The sequence below is a fragment of the Tachypleus tridentatus genome, chromosome 13 (genome assembly GCF_004210375.1).
Source record: "Tachypleus tridentatus isolate NWPU-2018 chromosome 13, ASM421037v1, whole genome shotgun sequence".
NCBI lineage: Eukaryota > Metazoa > Arthropoda > Merostomata > Xiphosura > Limulidae > Tachypleus > Tachypleus tridentatus.
The window spans coordinates 19,104,520-19,122,855 of NC_134837.1; the positions used below are offsets into that span (position 1 = coordinate 19,104,520).

The following is an 18,336-nucleotide window of genomic DNA, read 5'->3' on the forward strand; positions in this document are numbered from 1 at the left end:
TGTATAATATCGAAATTCATGAGTTATTAACACAACGTACGACTCTTAGCATATTACTTAACTAAACTTGTTGCAACGTTTACGTTAAAACATTTGCTTCTAGCTCTTGTGTTATGAACAAAACTAAACAAGCATAAAATATTCATTCACAAAATAAATAAATTAATAATATCTACACTAAACAGTATTTTATATCATGATAAAAACACCTCTTCAAAAGCAACACTTACAATATTATTTTACCATACACAAAGATTGTTCTTAGTTTGTACACAAAGTCTACTCATACAGTCTGCGCCAACATTTACAATCCCTTTGATGGCTTCAGCGTATAATTTATAGTTCTGAAGGTACAACACCCATCTCATGATCCTCGCACTGTCGATCTTGTACCTCTGAATGTATACAAGTGGTTAATGGCCTGTCTGGATGATGAATTCCTTCCTTTATAGATATTTTGGAAGTTCTGAATGGCAAATATGATGGTCAGACACTTTCGCTCACTTATGGAATAGCTCTTCTCACTATTTAACATCCTTTTACTTATATGTGTTTCCAGAAACAGTCCGGCTTCACGTTCTTATAAGAGTACTGCCTCAATTTAAATGTCTGAAGCAACAACCTGGACAATGAATGGTTTGCTGAAGTCTGGTTATTCTAAGATTTGGCAAACTTTCCAACATGTTCTTTAATTTCTTAAATACCACCTGGTGTGATCGATCTCATTTCCCTTTGTTGAGCAAGTCTTTCTTGGTCAAGTCAGTCAATAATGCAGTAATTTCTGCATAATAATTTTGGATGAATTTTCTGTAGTGTCCCACTAACCCTAGGAAGGATCTGACTTGCTCCTTGGTCATTAGAGCTGGTGTATCTTATATCCCTATTATACCAAACATGCTCGCTCTTTCAGCCTTGGAGGCGTTATAAGGTGACGTTGGTAAAAGAGTAGCCCAAGAGTTGGCGGTGGCTAGTAATGACCAGCTGCCTTCCCTCTAGTCTTACACTGATAGCCCTCGTACAGCTTTGCTATTCTCTAACTGATCATGCTGATGTTCCCCAAACATCATATTGGATATTAATTATCCCTTACTTACACTAAGTGACACTGAGAAATACTTGACAATTTCAGTTGGCAGTTGAGTTCTTAACCACGTTGACTTCAGTTCTTCAGAATCTATCTTCCAGACTAAAATCTAGTTCTTAAACATTTTTACCATATGTTTTGATGACCTCTGCTTTTCTAATGTGCTTAATGGTTTTATCTGATGTTAGATAAGTAGAAAGCACCATTATGGTTCCTTTTAGAATAAAAATAACTTATATGTATCCACATCCATAAACCTCTTTTTAAACGCGTCTTAACTTCATTATTCCTCAACATGTCACCACCCGTTAAATCATTTACGAGATCTTATACTTCAGAAAGTGTGAAACCACAACTATTTTTCAACATAAGCATCACAGTTTTACTTAATTTCTCAAAAGCTGTATCATTAAGGGAAGATGTATTCTGAGTAACACACTGCTTAAGAAGTTTGTCTTAACCTAAGCTTCTACACATACTTCGTGGTAAAGTACATCTGCTTCAAGGACTTGGGATTTCACGTCTGCATATCGAGAGAAGACATCATCCTGGAGATAAAAGTATCTACTAAATCTTTGGAAGCCATTGTTTTTTCACACATACAAAATTTATCTCTTATTTTTGTTATGGCTTTTCTGGTTGCATGTAACACAATAAAGATTTTCTAAGGTTTGTTTTTGTTTTTTTTTTCGCGCAAAGCTACTCGAGGGCTATCTGCTCTAGCCGTTCCTAATTTAGCAGTGTAAGACTAGAGGAAAGGCAGCTAGTCATCATTACCCACCACCAACTCTTGGGCTACTCTTTTACCAACGAATTGTGAAACTGACCGTCACATTATAACGCCCCCAAGGCTGAAATGGCAAGCATCTTTGATGTGACGGGGATTCGAACCCGCGACCCTCGGATTACGAATTGAGTAGCTTAACCACCTGGCCATGCTGAACCAAAACTACAGTTAATACAGGACCAGTAGCCGGCCATTAGAATAATAAACAATAAAAGATCACATGATAGACTGAACAGTTCAATAACTTTTATTTACTTATTAAAATAAGACAGAAGTAGAACAATATATGGTAATAGCTTCTTCAATTACATTGATATGGAACTTGCAAACCTACTTTGTTGTTACCGTGACATTGAGAATACCTTTATTGGATTATTTGAGCTTGAAAACATTATGTTAAACATCGAAATTTCTTGAGTACAACACTTTGTAGAGGAAATACCAGTCATCAAAAACGATTATTATTATTTTCAAAAATCGTGCTCTCTCATGTTCTGTGCACAAAATTGTGAGACTATACAAGCATTTTTTGTCCTTTTATATATGTTTTCTTAAGCACATGCAATTACTTTAGTCAGTTTTGATTTTTCTACAGGAGTCTATGCCAATGACTGAATTATCAGATAGAGTAATTACTTTGTTAGATTCCTGCTACAGAGCCTAATGCCTAAGGCTTAATTCAGCACATAGCCTGCAATATGTTTTCTGATAAAAAAAAGCTGGGAAAATATTTGTAAATTTTAATTAAAGGGGAACAGAACAGAAGCGAAGAGGGAAAACTTGTATCAAGCTGACCCCACCTGCAGCCCTATTTTAAACCCTATTTAAAATTCTCGGAAGATTTACACATCTTCTTTAAATCTGATAAAACTCTTTGTAATGCTCAGGTTCATATAAATAAGTCTGAGATAATTTGAATACTGTGGTATTTTCAGATAAACTGATTTTCACACGAGTATTAATTAAATCTGGTTTATAGCGGGATATTCGTGCAGAATAATTGCATATTAAATATGAATTTATCAAAACTACCAGGTTTTCAGATAAGAAAATAAACAGATCGGATACATGTTGTAGAGTGAATCACAATATTTATGTATTTATTTATATTACTTCCTACCAGGTTGGTCTTCAGTGGCACAGCGTTGTATCTGCGGACTTACAACGCTAAAAACTAGGTTTCGATAGCCGTGGTGAGCAGAGCACAGGTTGTCCATTGTATGACTTCGTGCTTAATTTCAAACAAATAAACTCTTACCAGATCTGTAATGTGATCAAAAAGTGGCTTTCTATTAACCAGTTCATTTCAGAAACAAACAGAACTGATGCTAACCCAGTGATGTCGAGAAAACCCACTTGCAGAGAAAAATATATATTTAAAAACGGCTCGTTTGGGTTGAGAAAATTTTTTTATGTCGAGGAGTGAACAACGTTTCGACCTTCTATCATCGTCAGGTTCACAAAGAAAGGAAGACGTAACTGACCGGAAGCTGACCACATGTTTGAAAGGGGTTGTATAACTGAGTGTCGGAATGTAGAGGGCGTGCTAGATATTTGAATAATCGAAGGTCGAAACGTTGTTCGCTCCTCTACGTAAAAAATTTTCTCAACCCAAACGAGGCTTTTTTACATGTATGATGCTAACCCAAATCTCCTTACTAATAACATAGGCCTGCAATAGTTTTACAACCCTTATTTTTACATGTTATACAGTTATTGCTGTATGCTGAATCATAAAATTATAGCCATTTTTTACTTCACATCCGGGTTTTTTCCAAAACGTCACATGTTCTTTTCCACTAGTAAATCAATGTCATCAAAATTGGTTCACTTTTTGTTACACTTATAATTTTGACAAACACTGGCTATAGATTTCTCTAGACCAATCGCAACATGAGAATCTTATCGATCGTTTTAGAACCCAAATATAATAATTAAAAAATGTTCACTGTAATAAACTAAATAATGATTTGATCTAAGTGAGAATTGTTGTTTTTTCTTCACGATTTGCAAAAAAAATTCTTACGTGATAGAAAAAAAAGAATATTATTTTCAAAACTTGTATAAATGTCAGATGTACCCATAACTAGTGTTATTATAAATGTCAGATGCACCCATAACTAATATTATTATAAATGTCAGATGTACCCATAACTAATGTTATTATAAATGTCAGATGTACCCATAACCAATGTTATTATAAATGTCAGATGTACCCATAACCAATGTTATTATAAATGTCAGATGCACCCATAACTAATATTATTATAAATGTCAGATGTACCCATAACTAATGTTAGTATAAATGTCAGATGTACCCATAACCAATGTTATTATAAATGTCAGATGTACCCATAACTAATGTTATTGCCCCTCAGTGGCTCAGCGGTATGTCTGCGGACTTACAACGTTAAAAACCGGGTTTCGATACCCCGTGGTGGGCAGAGCACAGATAGTCCATTGTGAAGCTTTGTGCTTAATTCAAAACAACAACAACTAGTGTTATTGTCGTGGTTGGTCATTCTCATACAGCCTAGTGACGGCTGTAATCATTAGATGTCATTTTCTTGATCAGTGAAACACAATGCTTTCGTTGACCTGTTTTGTACAATATGCAAATTGTAGTAATTATTCTGTGGGCATGATAGATATTATCTAGCAGACAACAACAAATGAACAAAGATAACTAGAACAAAAGCAACTCAACTGTTTTCTGTCCTACGTTATATACTAAAATTGCATAGATTCAGACTAAAAATTATTAAAGTTCTGACATTAATAAAAGATGATAGAAAATATATAGTAGATCTGCAGAATACAACTTTTCCTTCCCCTGTATTTCTGGCATTTTTTCAAGTCGATAATTAAATTTAACTTTAAATTCGTGACATGATCAAGAAAAACATCAATTTTCCCTCGTTCCTAGAAATGACGCCCCCGCTAGTACATCGGTACGTCTCCGGCTTTACAACGCTAAAATCATGAGTTCGATTCCCCTAGGTGGGCTCAGCAGATAGCCCATGTGGCTTTGCTATAAGAAAACACAAACACGTCCTAGAAATGAACGATCTTTAAATAAAAACCGTGCACTCAGATACATTGAAATGAATAACTTTGGTGATAAGTTGAAATGCAACAAATTATATAATGAAGTAATAAAGAAAAACTCTACAGTTATGACTTATAATAAAAAAATAACGTTTAAAATGAAACTACAAAAATACATTTAAAAACTTATACCTTTGTAATTGCTAGAAATGATTGTTGTTGTTTGTTTTTGAATTTCGCGCAAAGCTACACGAGAGCTATCTGCGCTAGCCGTCCCTCATTTAACAGTATAAATGTAAAGGGAAGGCAGATAGTCATCACCACCCACCTCCAACTCTTGCGTTACTCTTTTACCTACGAATAGTGGGATTGACCGTCACATTATAACATACCTACGGCTGATAAGATGAGCATGTTTGGTAAGACGTGGTTTCGAACCCATGACCCTCGGACTACGAGTCGAGTGCCTTAACCACCTGGCCATGCAGGGCCGAAGACCAAATGGTAAACCGTATGTTTTTGTTAAATTGTGTTATAGATTGAAATTCTTGGATTAGATGTAGAGAGAAGCGTGATTGGTTCAGATTTACCAACATATTTTTCAAATGCTTTATTTTGTAATTAATACTGTTTTCTACTTCACTATTTTCGATGTTATGATCTTTCTGTTGATGTATTTTTATACTTCAATTTTGTAATCACATTTTTTTTGGCACTTTGTTTACAATTTGTGCCCTTAAGTTACTGCTGTTATTATCCTCAGCATATCTTCAATAGCTTATTCGATTTTGTCTTCATCGAGTTTATTTTCTTCTTCATTTTTCGTTAAATCTCGAGTTTCTTGTTTTTAACTTTTAACTTCTCTCTCAAATTCCCATCACTTATTTCTTTTTTTTTCAGTATTCCTTAGTGTTACCAGCAAACACTGAATCTCTACATAATTTGATTACTTTATAAGCAAAATGTTAGTGCATAAAAACGTGTAGTATAAAGTCGACGGTATGACAGAAAACAATTTACGAAACTACTTGAAATTACGTTTGAAAAATCTAATTTGCTACCATATTAATTTATTTGTTCTTTTCTCATCATGAAACCAATTGGTTAAAGTCATGTCCGTCCCAGTTCGCCGCCAATAATTACGATTAGATTATTTCTCTAAGAATCTAAAACATAACCTTTACACTTTATTTGTATTATCGTATAATAAACAATACACAGGCCGTCCATCTTGCTTTCTTTGGTAGATGCCCCCCAGTGACTTAGCGGTATGTCTGCGGACTTCAAACGCTAAAAACCAGCTTTCAATGCCCGTGGTGGGCAGAGCACAGCTAGCCCATTGTGTAGCTTTGTGCTTAATTCAAAACAACAACAACCGTCCCAGTTTAAATTATTAGTTTATAAAAGATACGTTGAGAACACTTTGTGTTCAGAAAGCAAAACCGTGTCAAAATTACCAAGATTATTTAAATTCAAAGCACACGAATATCTAGTTCACAGTTGAAGAGCAAAAAGAATCGAACCTGCCTTTTTTAGATCTAGAAGTCGGAACAACAGATTCTATCATAACCCAACGTTTTGTGGCCTGTACTGTTGGATCAGCACATTTGTATCTGACTGTTACGAAACTAATTTATGGTTATTTTTATGCTGAAGTTATCAATATTAAATAATATTTTATTAGAAATGCCTTCTCTCTGACATTCATCAACAAAAATATTTTTGAATATATAACAATAAGGTTTACAATCCCAAAATTCCTGACAACAACATTCCTAAATGTGCTATCACTTTGGTGTTACCTTGCACTGATTCTCACGGTATCAAACTAAAATGTAAAATAAAAGACATTCTGCGATCAACTTATACCCAAGTCAGCCTAAGAGTAATCTTCAAACCGGATATTCAAGTTTTTTTCTGGTTAAAAACAAAGTACCTCCCTCGATAGAGAAAGAGAAATCACTGATAGTATACAGATATTTGTCTTTGATGTAGACAAGTCTATATTTGGTCAATGACTCGATTCTTGGCTACCAAAATCAGGAAGCATGCATATAGCAACCCTTTCAATAACTCGAGAACTTGCATGCAATAAAGGTAACGAAAAACCGAACAGTGAACACTTCTGAATAATAAACTTAGCGAAAGACGAATGGACGCTAAGCAAATAGGAAACGTTCCGAATTCGTAACCTACAACATGAGATGAATAATCACCTAACAACGTCACTGCATCTCAAACTAAATAATCACCTAACCACGTCACTGCATCTCAAACTAAATAATCACCTAACCACGTCACTGCATCTCAAACTATAATAATCACCTAACCACGTCATTGCATCTCAAACTAAATAATCACCTTACCACGCCACTGCATCTCAAACTATAATAATCACCTAACCACGTCACTGCATCTCAAACTAAATAATCACCTAACCACGTCACTGCATCTCAAACTATAATAATCACCTAACCACGTCACTGCATCTCAAACTAAATAATCACCTAACCACGTCACTGCATCTCAAACTATAATAATCACCTAACCACGTCACTGCATCTCAAACTAAATAATCACCTAACCACATCATTGCATCACAAACTATATTAATCACCTAACCACGTCACTGCATCACAAACTATATTAATCACCTAACCACGTCACTGCATCTCAAACTAAATAATCACCTAACCACATCACTGCATCTCAAACTATAATAATCACCTAACCACGTCACTGCATCTAAAACTAAATAATCACCTAACCACGTCACTGCATCTCAAACTATAATAATCACCTAACCACGTCACTGCATCTCAAACTATAATAATCACCTAACCACGTCACTGCATCTTAAACAAAAAAATCACCTAACCACGTCACTGCATCTCAAACTATAATAATCACCTAACCACGTCACTGCATCTCAAACTAAATAATCACCTAATCACGTCACTGCATCTCAAACTATAATAAATTCGTCGTGCTTGAGATGGGCAAAAAGTGAAAAGTTGCCCAACAGATTAGTTTCAATATATACTGAAATGAAAGAGAAAAACGCCGACAACGCATAGCTGTAACACTACTCCAAATTAGCTAACAAACTCAGTAATCCATTAATAACATGGTAGCAGGTTAATTAACTAATGAATCCACTCATTGACTGAATTTACTCTATAACTCTCTCAGTGACTAATTCATTGATTAATTCTTTATAACTCAAGTAGTTGTCACGTCAGACCTAGAATTCAGGAAATTTTTCGACGCCATGGTAAAAACTCTCTCTCGCAGCCGAAGCCTATTTTTCACTTTCTAAATATTCAACGTGATAAAATTAAAAATGTTTGCTTCTAGAATAGAGTTAAAGCATATTCTGGCTCATTTTCACCTTATTTGCTAACTTCTCTTTTAGAAACAGCACTTTAAAGTATCACTATTTCTTCATCGAAAGCAAGCGAAACATTAAAAAATAAAACTCAACTAACTAGCTAGCTAGCTGACAGTGACAAACAAAAATATTCGATAAGTTATTCCTGATGACGAGAAACCCACTTGAAGTAAAATTGTATCTCAGAACGACTGGTACAGGTATTAACACTTTTACTAGTAAAGCAGAGAACAATGTTTTGACTTTTCTAGAGAAACTTGTTGTTTTTTTATATGGCTCGGGCAGTTTTTAAAAGTTCAGAAATTTCCGAACTATTAAGCCATATTCATTATATATGTAAAAACGGCTCGTTTGGGTTGAGAAAATATTTTACGTAGAGGAACGAACAACGTTTCAACCTTCTTCGGTCATCGTCAGGTTCACAAAATTCATTACGTTATATTTAATTTCTAACTATACAAACTGCGTAAAACAATAATTTCATAATTTTGATGGAACTGCATCCTAGTGTTCAGAATATTTTTAATAACAAATGTTAAGATATTCCTTGTTTAACTCTATCATCCTCATTTGTCATGAAAATGGTATAATGAAGAGTTTTTTTGTTTTGTTTTACAATGGTATATCATGATAATCGATATTACATATAAGTTTTGTGTGCGTGTGTTGTTGTTTTTTTATGCTGGCAGCAGCTAATAATATGAAGATGTTTCTTTTATGTTAACATTTAATAACATTGAGATGTTACAAATATATATTTCTTTGTTGATGTAAACTAAACTCAGAAGTTTAAAAACTTCTCTATTCTAGACGAGGAATTTCCTTTCAATATTAAAGTTAATTTGTTTGTTTTAGAGAAATATTACACAGTGGGCTACCAGTGCTTTTTTAACCACAGAGAATCAAGCCCTGAATTTATATTAAGTCCTCTGACCCACGAGAGAACGAGAGATTAAAACGCTGAACAAAGTGTAATGAACACGTTTGCTCTTCTATCTCTCAATAGCCCACTGATGGCATAACACTAAAGACTAAATTTCTCTAGCACAGGCGATCTATTGTGCATCTTTATGCTGAACAAGAAGCAAGTATATTTAAACGAAAATAAATATATGTGGGAACTTAAAACTTCCTATATGTATAAAGTTACTCTCAGTCAGTAAATACAGCATTTAAAAGTTTGCAAACACAACATGAAATATATCTTTAATACTGAAGATAATAAACATCTCAACAGATATTTCATAAGAGCTTTAAAATATAATTTAATAAAACAAATACAACTTTGAATACTCACCGTAATAATACAGTTTTTAACTAACAATGAAACAAATAAATGTCTTTGTTATACCATATTGTTGTTTAAATTTCTTACAATCCAAGCGATGGCGACACTATACAAAAGATCGTAAGGATGATGAAATAATAGTGGTGTGTTGCTGGATAACAACACATGAAATGTGGCATTTTGTAATTGTAATTTCTTAATACGAATAATTACATCTCTATAATTCACCAGTTTTCGATTGCTCTACAAACACGTGAACTCACTGTCATGAAATTTCTAATTATTTTTTGTTATACAGTCTGATTCAAATCGTCCAATCAAAGCATAGCTGAGTCCGCGCAGATCAGATCTTTAAACGAGAACGCAGGCTAGGTGAATGTGAAATACATCAGGTAGGATTGCAACTAAGGAAAGAAATAACAATGTCTTTAAACAATATTCCAGAGAAACAACTGATGAATCCAGAAGGGCAAAAAAAGGAAAGAGATTATGTTAATGGTGTTAAGCTTGGAAAAGAACTTGGACTTTTAAATGGAATTGCACTGATTGTGGGGATAATTGTTGGATCTGGAATATTTGTATCACCTCGTGGCGTATTACAAGAAGCTGGCTCAATAGGAATGGCTCTCATCGTGTGGATATCATGTGGCGTTATATCTATGCTTGGCGCCTTGTGCTACGCAGAACTCGGAACAGCTATACCAAAATCAGGTGGAGACTATGCCTATATTTATGAAGCTTTTGGACCCCTACCAGCGTTTTTGTTCTTGTGGGTAGCAGTTTTAATTATCATGCCAGTAGGAAGTGCGATAGCTGCCTTAACTTTCGCCAATTATATCCTCGAACCTTTTTTTCCCGACTGTGCCCCTCCACCCAATGGAGTGAGACTGATAGCGGCAGTTGTAATATGTAGGTAAATTACTAATTGTAATTAATAGTATGTTATAAAATAGTATTTCCTTTTTCTAAATACAGATGACTTAATGTAATATGTGACTATAAGTAGAATATAATAATTTTATTAATCAGTGTAAATGTTTATTAACTTACGATCCGAAAAATCTACCTAGTTAGAACTTGAACACTTACTAATTTAGAACAACAAAATTAGTTTTAGTACAACATCTAGATGTGATGCAGGTGTAAGTAATTCACAGGCTGCGTATTTTTCCAAATTATTTTTATTTAAATTTAAGTTCTTTAGAAAACAGAAAAATATGACAGTGGATGAATTTTTTTTTTGTTTGTAATGGTTCAGAAACAAAGTTGTTGAGCAAGTCTTAGAATTAAATAATTTTGTTTAATATCAAAATATCATACTGCACACTTTGCGGTATTGGCATGAATATGCGTAAACTGGAATGCTCACACCTTAAAACGAACTATAGAAACAATAAATAAAATCGTGGTTAGTATTTGTATATTACAAAATGACTTTTAATGTTATATTTTTTATTAGATGAAAAACTTAGTAACTAGGAACGTTGCAATTAATTAATTTAGCTGTAGAATATCCATGAGACTACTAATTAATTTATTAGATTTTTAATAGATGAACAAAATTTGTATTTTTACTTTTAGAAATAAATTATTTCTAATTAAGCTAATTCTAAAGTGACTTTAATTTTAAGTGTGATAATGAAGTTGCTGGAAAACTTCATACCTTTATAGCTAATTGAAATTGATTTTTGCTGCATATTTGGCCAATTTAATGAAACTGTTTTGTTTTTTATTAACACTGATTTGATTACCTACTTCTGTTTTTCTCAAGCTAACATTTAAGACACTAAATCATATCTTTCTCAAAGCTAGTGTTTCAGGTCTTTTGTTTTCCATATGAATCTGTTTATAATTTATATCATTTATAAATATATAATTTATTATAAAGAATAAGTCTTCCCAAACTTGAGTAACATTGATTATATCTAAATTCTGGCATTTTATTCAAGTGGAAAACAATTAAAAATTTTACAGAACGATGAATTTTGATATGCATTTTCTTATTGGATAAGTTAAACACTAATAAAAAATGTGGATTACACATCAGCTCTAGATTCATGCTAAATGAATCATAGAACATTTGTATTCTTAACTGAGTTTTTCATAATAATATTAACTTTAATAAATACAAAGTATAAAGAATAATATTTCCTCTTCTTGCTGTTATGTGAAATCAATAAAGGGCATTTTTGTGCCAGAAATTCCTGTCAGCAGACCCCACAGAGGTCATGGCTTTTGAGTTCTTTCTAAATAGCTAGCTGATTTTCACTTTGTTTTGATTATTTTGAATTTATAGAAGGTATAAAACAAATTTATTTTACATTGTTTGACAGCTGCAAGAACATACCACTCTATTATGTCATTTCTTAAGCCTTTAAAAAAAGAAAGGAATGTTAAGTGTTTATTTATTTTGCTCAGATCAAATTATTAAGTGTTTCACACAGAGTTAACTTATTTATTACACAGGTATAGTTTGAGATTCAACTACTTAGAAACCTGATTTTTTGTTATTAATATATTTTTAATTATGATACTGACCTCATTTTATTGTTATGTTGAATAAAGTCAATATGCTTATTACAGAAAGTTTTGTTGATAGAAACCAGAGAACTTTAACTTTTGTAAACTTATTTAATAAAACAACTGAAATCATTCATAAAATAGATCTTATCTATTACTATAGTAAAATTTACAAAAACTATATGTTTGTTTTTTAGTTTTATAATAGTGCCTTATAAGTATAAAAGGTGATTGCACAATGTTAAATTGTATATACTTTTAAATTCATTAGATAAAATATGTATCATACAGTATGTATTTAAATGAAAACTATAAAAACATTTAATCAGTAACCAGGCAGATAATTAAGTAACATGGTAGTCTATACCATCAGTATCATTAGGCCATGTCAGCTCTGTTTAATTTAAAACTAATTTATCTGGATTATGTACCTATTTATAGATGTTAATAAATATAACATGTATTGTTTTACTTACAATCTATTCTTCCAGTGTATTTAAGGGCTGTTGATTAAGTCAAAGTATGATGGATTTATTACTAGTATTAAATAATACAATTAAAAAATTCGTTTCTTGAAAACGTTTTGATGAGCACTGAGATTGAATAATAATAATAATAATGTATTATTATTGAAAGTAAAGTTGGACAAGCATTTAAATATTTGAGTAAGTATTTGTATTGTAGAAATCAAAATTAATTTTAAACTTGGATTCAAATATTTTAATAAGTATTTTTAATGCAGAAGTTGAAAGTGAAATTTAATTTATCCAATTTTTTTTTTTTTACAAAATATGTGTTTGTTGACCACATTTCTACATTTATGAGTTGTAAAAGATTGTTTAGTAAAAGTATTAATATAGTTACAGAATATATTATTAATTATTAAAGTTTAACATCCATTACACTTATGCTACAAAGACAGTTTCAGGTGGATATTACTGCAACTATTTATTTAATTTCCACAGCTTTTTGTTTTCAGTTTTCATTTTTAAAAAAATACTACTGTGTGAATTTGAGAAATGGGAGGTAGTTTGTAAGTTCACCAGAAATAACATACAATTTAAGGACAACAAGGAACATGTTAGTCCACATCGGTCATTCCATCAGCTAATCTTAATCAAAGATTTAAAACTAAAACTGTTTTAGCTAAATATATGCTTTATTATTAGTGTACCATTAAAACTTAGAGTTCTTGATTTGTGGTGCAGAAATGTACTGTTATTTCCATTATGTTTTAATCATTTATCTATTTTTAATTTTTCTTTGTTCTGTACATGTGCAGATTTCATGCAACATATGGTTGATCAAGCTGTTAAAGTAGTTATTGTTCTAGTTACCTTTGTCTCTTTGTTATTCTCTTGTCAACCTGAGGAATATTTTTACAATACTGCACATTGTTCAAGATTATTTAGTAGCAGAGTTCTTCAAGTGCTATCTGGAGGTTACAACTTCTCATATATTGGCTTGGAACAACAAGTCCTGTGAGTGGTGCTGGTCACTGTGGTTAAATGTGATGTTTCTTACAAACTAAAGAATGTTGAATATTGAGAGATTTCAGCAAGAAACACATGTGAGGAAAAGCAAGTATACACACACACAAACTGTGTTTGTGTTTAATGTTGTAATAAAGATTTTTGCCTTTCACTTTGTGTTCAGTCATGACTCTCTAGGAAATTTAGTGTTATTTGTAATTAATATCTTGACCAAATCTTCAGTCATTAAGCATACATTAATTCAGTTTTAAGTAGATATGCCAAATGCTTGTAAAATGTATGGTTTAAATGCCAAAAACCTAGAAAATAATCAGAAACCATGCCTTTTATTTTAAATCCAAAATGAACAAAGTAAGAAGAATTTGGAAATAAAAAAAAACATTTTCAGTTTCTGTGGCTTTGACTCAAATATCCTGGGTCAACATTAAGTTGGAATATGCTATGAAACTGGTAGAGTTTTGACTTCACAAGTTTAGTTCAAGTGTAGAAGTAAGGGGGATAGACTTGTTTAATAACAGGAGATTCAGCATGAGTAGTACTGAATCTCTGAGTAACTGAGGTCATGAGAATGGAATACAGACTGGACACAAATTAATATAAAACAAAGAGTCTTTATTGTTTGTGTGTGCTTGCATTTATAGACTCAGCACTGGATCAGATATCTTCACTTCAAACTGATGGGAGGAAGTCATCTTGATTGTGTAAATTCATTATAACTTTGGATTTTCCCAGAACAACTAGTGCTATGCACGATTGGTCATTTTTATGTAAACATAATTACTATCATAAGATTGAGATACCATTTAACTTACAATTAAATGACACTACTGTGCATGTTTGTATAATGTGCAGCATCACAAACAAACCATCCATGAGCAAAACTGGTGTGAAGTCAACAAAATAACAATAAATATAGGAAGTGGAGCAACTTTCGTGATTATGTGCAACGTGAAAACTGTACCCTGCTGAGATAAAATGATAAACTTATGATAAAACTATTAAAAATAAGAAGATAGAAACTCATGGTATGATTATATACCACAAATGGACTGAATGAAAGGTTTATAAATGATAAACGTAATCAAAGGGTTAAAGTCTTAAAATATTTTACACTTGTTAGACAGTTCTTTACCTCATGTTTAGTATTTTTCCTTTATTTAAGGCCAGTAGCATTCAACACCAGTTGAACTGGATTTTGGTTATTTCTGAATTCTAAGAGGTTTCATTTTGTGGTCATGAGCATTCGAAAAATAGGAGTAATGCCTTTAACTATGTTGAGAATAACTCTAGCACATTTTCAGTTTGTATTAAAAACGTATCATTAACCCTTGTTCTTCTGCTTCTTTTTGTGTAATGATATTTTACTGTTCTCGTATTTTTCTCTACTGTACTTTAGAATCCATTGCAGACTCGTTTTAAAGATTTCATCGATTCACCCTCAGAATTTGACAACTAACTATAACGCCCAAACTTATGATATAATGTGGAGAATTTATATAAACATGGCCGACGCATGACTGAGCTGTTACGTAAGGTTAATGGTCATGATGAAGAGGAACCCACTTCAAGTAAAAAATGTATTATTAAACCAGGTGGTATGGGTAATAAATTTTAATTAAAATAAAGTGCAGAACTTGTTGTTGTTTTGTTTTTGAATTTCGCACAAAGCTACTCGAGGGCTAGCCGTCCCTAATTTTGCATTGTAAGACTAGAGGGAAGGCAGCTAGTCATCACCACCCACCGCCAACTATTGGACTACTCTTTTACCAACGAATAGTGGGATTGACCGTCACATAATAACGCCCCCACGGCTGAAAGGGCGAGCATGTTTGGCGCGACGGGGATGCGAACCCGCGACCCTCAGATTACGAGTCGCACGCTTGGCCATAAGGGCAGAACTACATTAACCTGAAGATGACCTAATAAGGTGGAAACGTCGTTCTGTACTTTATTTTAATTAAAGTTGTAATACCCATACCAGCCGTCTTGAAAATACAAAGTTTATATCCCTTAGAAGCAAAATAGAGCATGAAAACGTTTACTCGTAGCTCTGAATAACATTCGAATCCCCGTCATATCAAACATACCTGCCCTTTCAGACTTGGGATCATTATAAATGTGACGGTCAATCCCACTATTCGTTGGTAAAAGAGTAAGTAGCCCAAGAGTTAGCGGTGGGTGGCGATGACTAGCTGCCTTTCCTCTAGTCTTGCACTGTAAAATGAGGGACGGCTAGCGCAGATAGCCCTCCTGTAGCTTTGCGCGAAATTCAAATCAAACAAACAAACCTGATTAACCAATTATACACGATCTTGCGCATTATAGATTTTTTCATAATTGTCGTCTAGCCTACAACTAATATTTTTATTTTTCTAACTTCTTTTTTGCTGTGAATGTTATTCTGGTCACAGTCAAATAAAACCAAAAGCATTATTTTCGGTAATAAATGAAAAATATTTTCATTATTTCAACAAAGTTATTGATTTGGAAAAAATAAAACAAAAGTAATATTGGCTTCTTTGAGCGTAAAAAACAAACAAACACGTTTGGTTATATTAAACGTAGTTCATAAAAAATTATGATTTATTCTTTAACGTTATTGCAAGTTTAATAACCGTGTTTTTGTTTATTTTTCTTAATATTACAAAGTGTCAGGTTTAATTACATTAAATAAATTGTACGCAAGACACAAAAGAAACGTATAAGGAAGTTAATTAAGACGGGGAATGTTGTCAAAGACACTAACACACTGCACATCCGTATTACATATACAGATATCCCAAACGTGTAACTCTTCAGACGTAAGCCTTACATTGATTTGCTGAGCAATGTTTCAGGTCAGTCAACATAAATTCTGTCAGTATGGAAATTTTATATATCTTGTACAGAGAGTAGGGAAAATAAAATGTGTACAGGAATTCTTTATTTTTAATTTGATCTACAAATTATGCTTTAACTTGCAGTTTCACATGCATTCGATTTTTTCCCTTCTTTTCCTACACTTATTTGGCCTGGTATGGCCAGATGGTTAAGGCACTGGACTCGTAATCTGAGGGTCACGGGTTTGAATCCCCGTCATACCAAACATGCTCGCCCTCTCAGCCGTGGGGGCTTTATAAATGTGACGGTCAATCCCACTATTCGTTGGTAAAAGAGTAGCCCAAGAGTTGGCGGTGGTTGTGATGACTAGCTGCCTTCCATCTAGTCTTACACTGCTAAATTAGGGACGGCTAGTGCAGATAGCCCTCGTGTAGCTTTGCGCGAAATTCAAAAACAAACAAATCGTTATGCACGAGTTACAATTCTTAGTAGATATCTTTTGCTACAATAGTGAAGCTGGCTACCGTTTAATGTTCGTCTTAATACGTGCAATGAGTAACAAATAGCTCGTGCTCAGTTGTTGAACACGTTACAGACAGATAAGCTGTTTGACTATCAGATCAAACTTGTACTAATCAAACATGACCAATCAATTAACAGGTCACCTGCTTGACAGCATACAAACAAACATTAAATGCAATTTACTCTTGCTTTGTGTTCATTCTTCCATCACTTATGTGCAGACAGACAAATGAAGTGAACCGCATGACATGAATAAGTTTAGCTATTTTTATACGAGTCAAGCTAATTTGTGATGCACAAGGTTGCCAAACTGTAAGTCATGACTCCTTGTGGGGTTGCGAGAAAACGAATAAAATTATATCTTGCTTTTTTTTTATTTTTAAAGCTTTTAAAATTACCCCATGAATGTGATGGTTGCTAGGAAACATTAACTTTCCGTCGTACATCGTAAAAACACTGTTGGTTGTAATAGTTGGAATACACGTAGTTTTGATGGACTTTGGTGATTCGCCTGTGGCAAAGAACGATTATTATCACACAGAGAAAAAGTAGGGTTTTAGAATGTCGCCGACAGTTATTTCGGGTCCGGAGTTAATCATCAACATATGGACCACCATAATATCAGTTAACCATAAAATACGACTTTCCAGCCTTTTTCGTGGCAAAGGTTTTAATTCACCTGGAAAGTCAATTTGGCGAGCCTTCATACGGTTCCCCTAATGACTCCGTACTCGGGGGGTAATTCTTCCGTTAACCCCCCATCTGTGGTCCTAGATCTTTAAATTCAGTAAAGGATACTCTTTTTATTCAAACTGCTATGTTGTAATCATGTTTCACCAACTTAAACACATTTTGTTATAAAGTTCTGCCCAACGTAGTTACCAAGTTATAACTGTTTAAAGTGAAAAGGCCTGGCATAACCAGGTGGTTAAGGCACTCGACTCGTAATCCGAGAGTTGTGGGTTCGAACCCCCTTCGCACCAAATATGCTCGCCTTTCAGCTGTGGGGGCGCTATAATGTAACGCTCAATTCCACTATTCGTTGGTAAAATAGTAGCCCAAGAGTTGGCAGTGATGATGAGCTGCCTTCTCTCTAGTCTTACACTGCAAAATTAGGGACAGCTAGCGCAGATAGCCCTCGTGTAGCTTTGCGCGAAATTCAAAACAAACCAAACCAATCAAAGTGAGAAAGAAGAACGTAACATTTGACAACCTGACTTCAAACTCATCAAAACGTAGAGCTTTATTAAACAAAATTATAAGTCTTGTTTGTTTGTTTTTGAATTTCGCACAAAGCTACTCGAGGGCTATCTGTGCTAGCCGTCCCTAATTTAGCAGTGTAAGACTAGAGGGAAGGCAGCTAGTCATCACCACCCACCGCCA

General features: G+C 33.6%; 1 protein-coding gene across 4 annotated transcripts in view; it reads left to right on the top strand.

Annotated features, from left to right (window-relative positions):
- The first annotated feature begins 9,708 nt into the window (after window positions 1–9,708).
- The window catches only part of LOC143240098 (large neutral amino acids transporter small subunit 2-like), a 48,732-nt gene continuing 40,104 nt past the window's right edge, over window positions 9,709–18,336 (top strand). For 2 of the 4 annotated variants that reach the window (XR_013021571.1, XR_013021572.1), the window contains exon 1: window positions 9,712–10,507. Coding sequence is in view for 2 of the 4 variants with exons in the window: in XM_076481958.1 (XP_076338073.1) it covers window positions 10,021–10,507 (487 nt within the window). In the remaining 2 variants the exon portion in view is untranslated. Of the gene's footprint in view, window positions 10,508–18,336 lie in introns of all 4 variants that reach the window. The other 2 variants (XM_076481958.1, XM_076481956.1) reach the window with 2 other exon arrangements.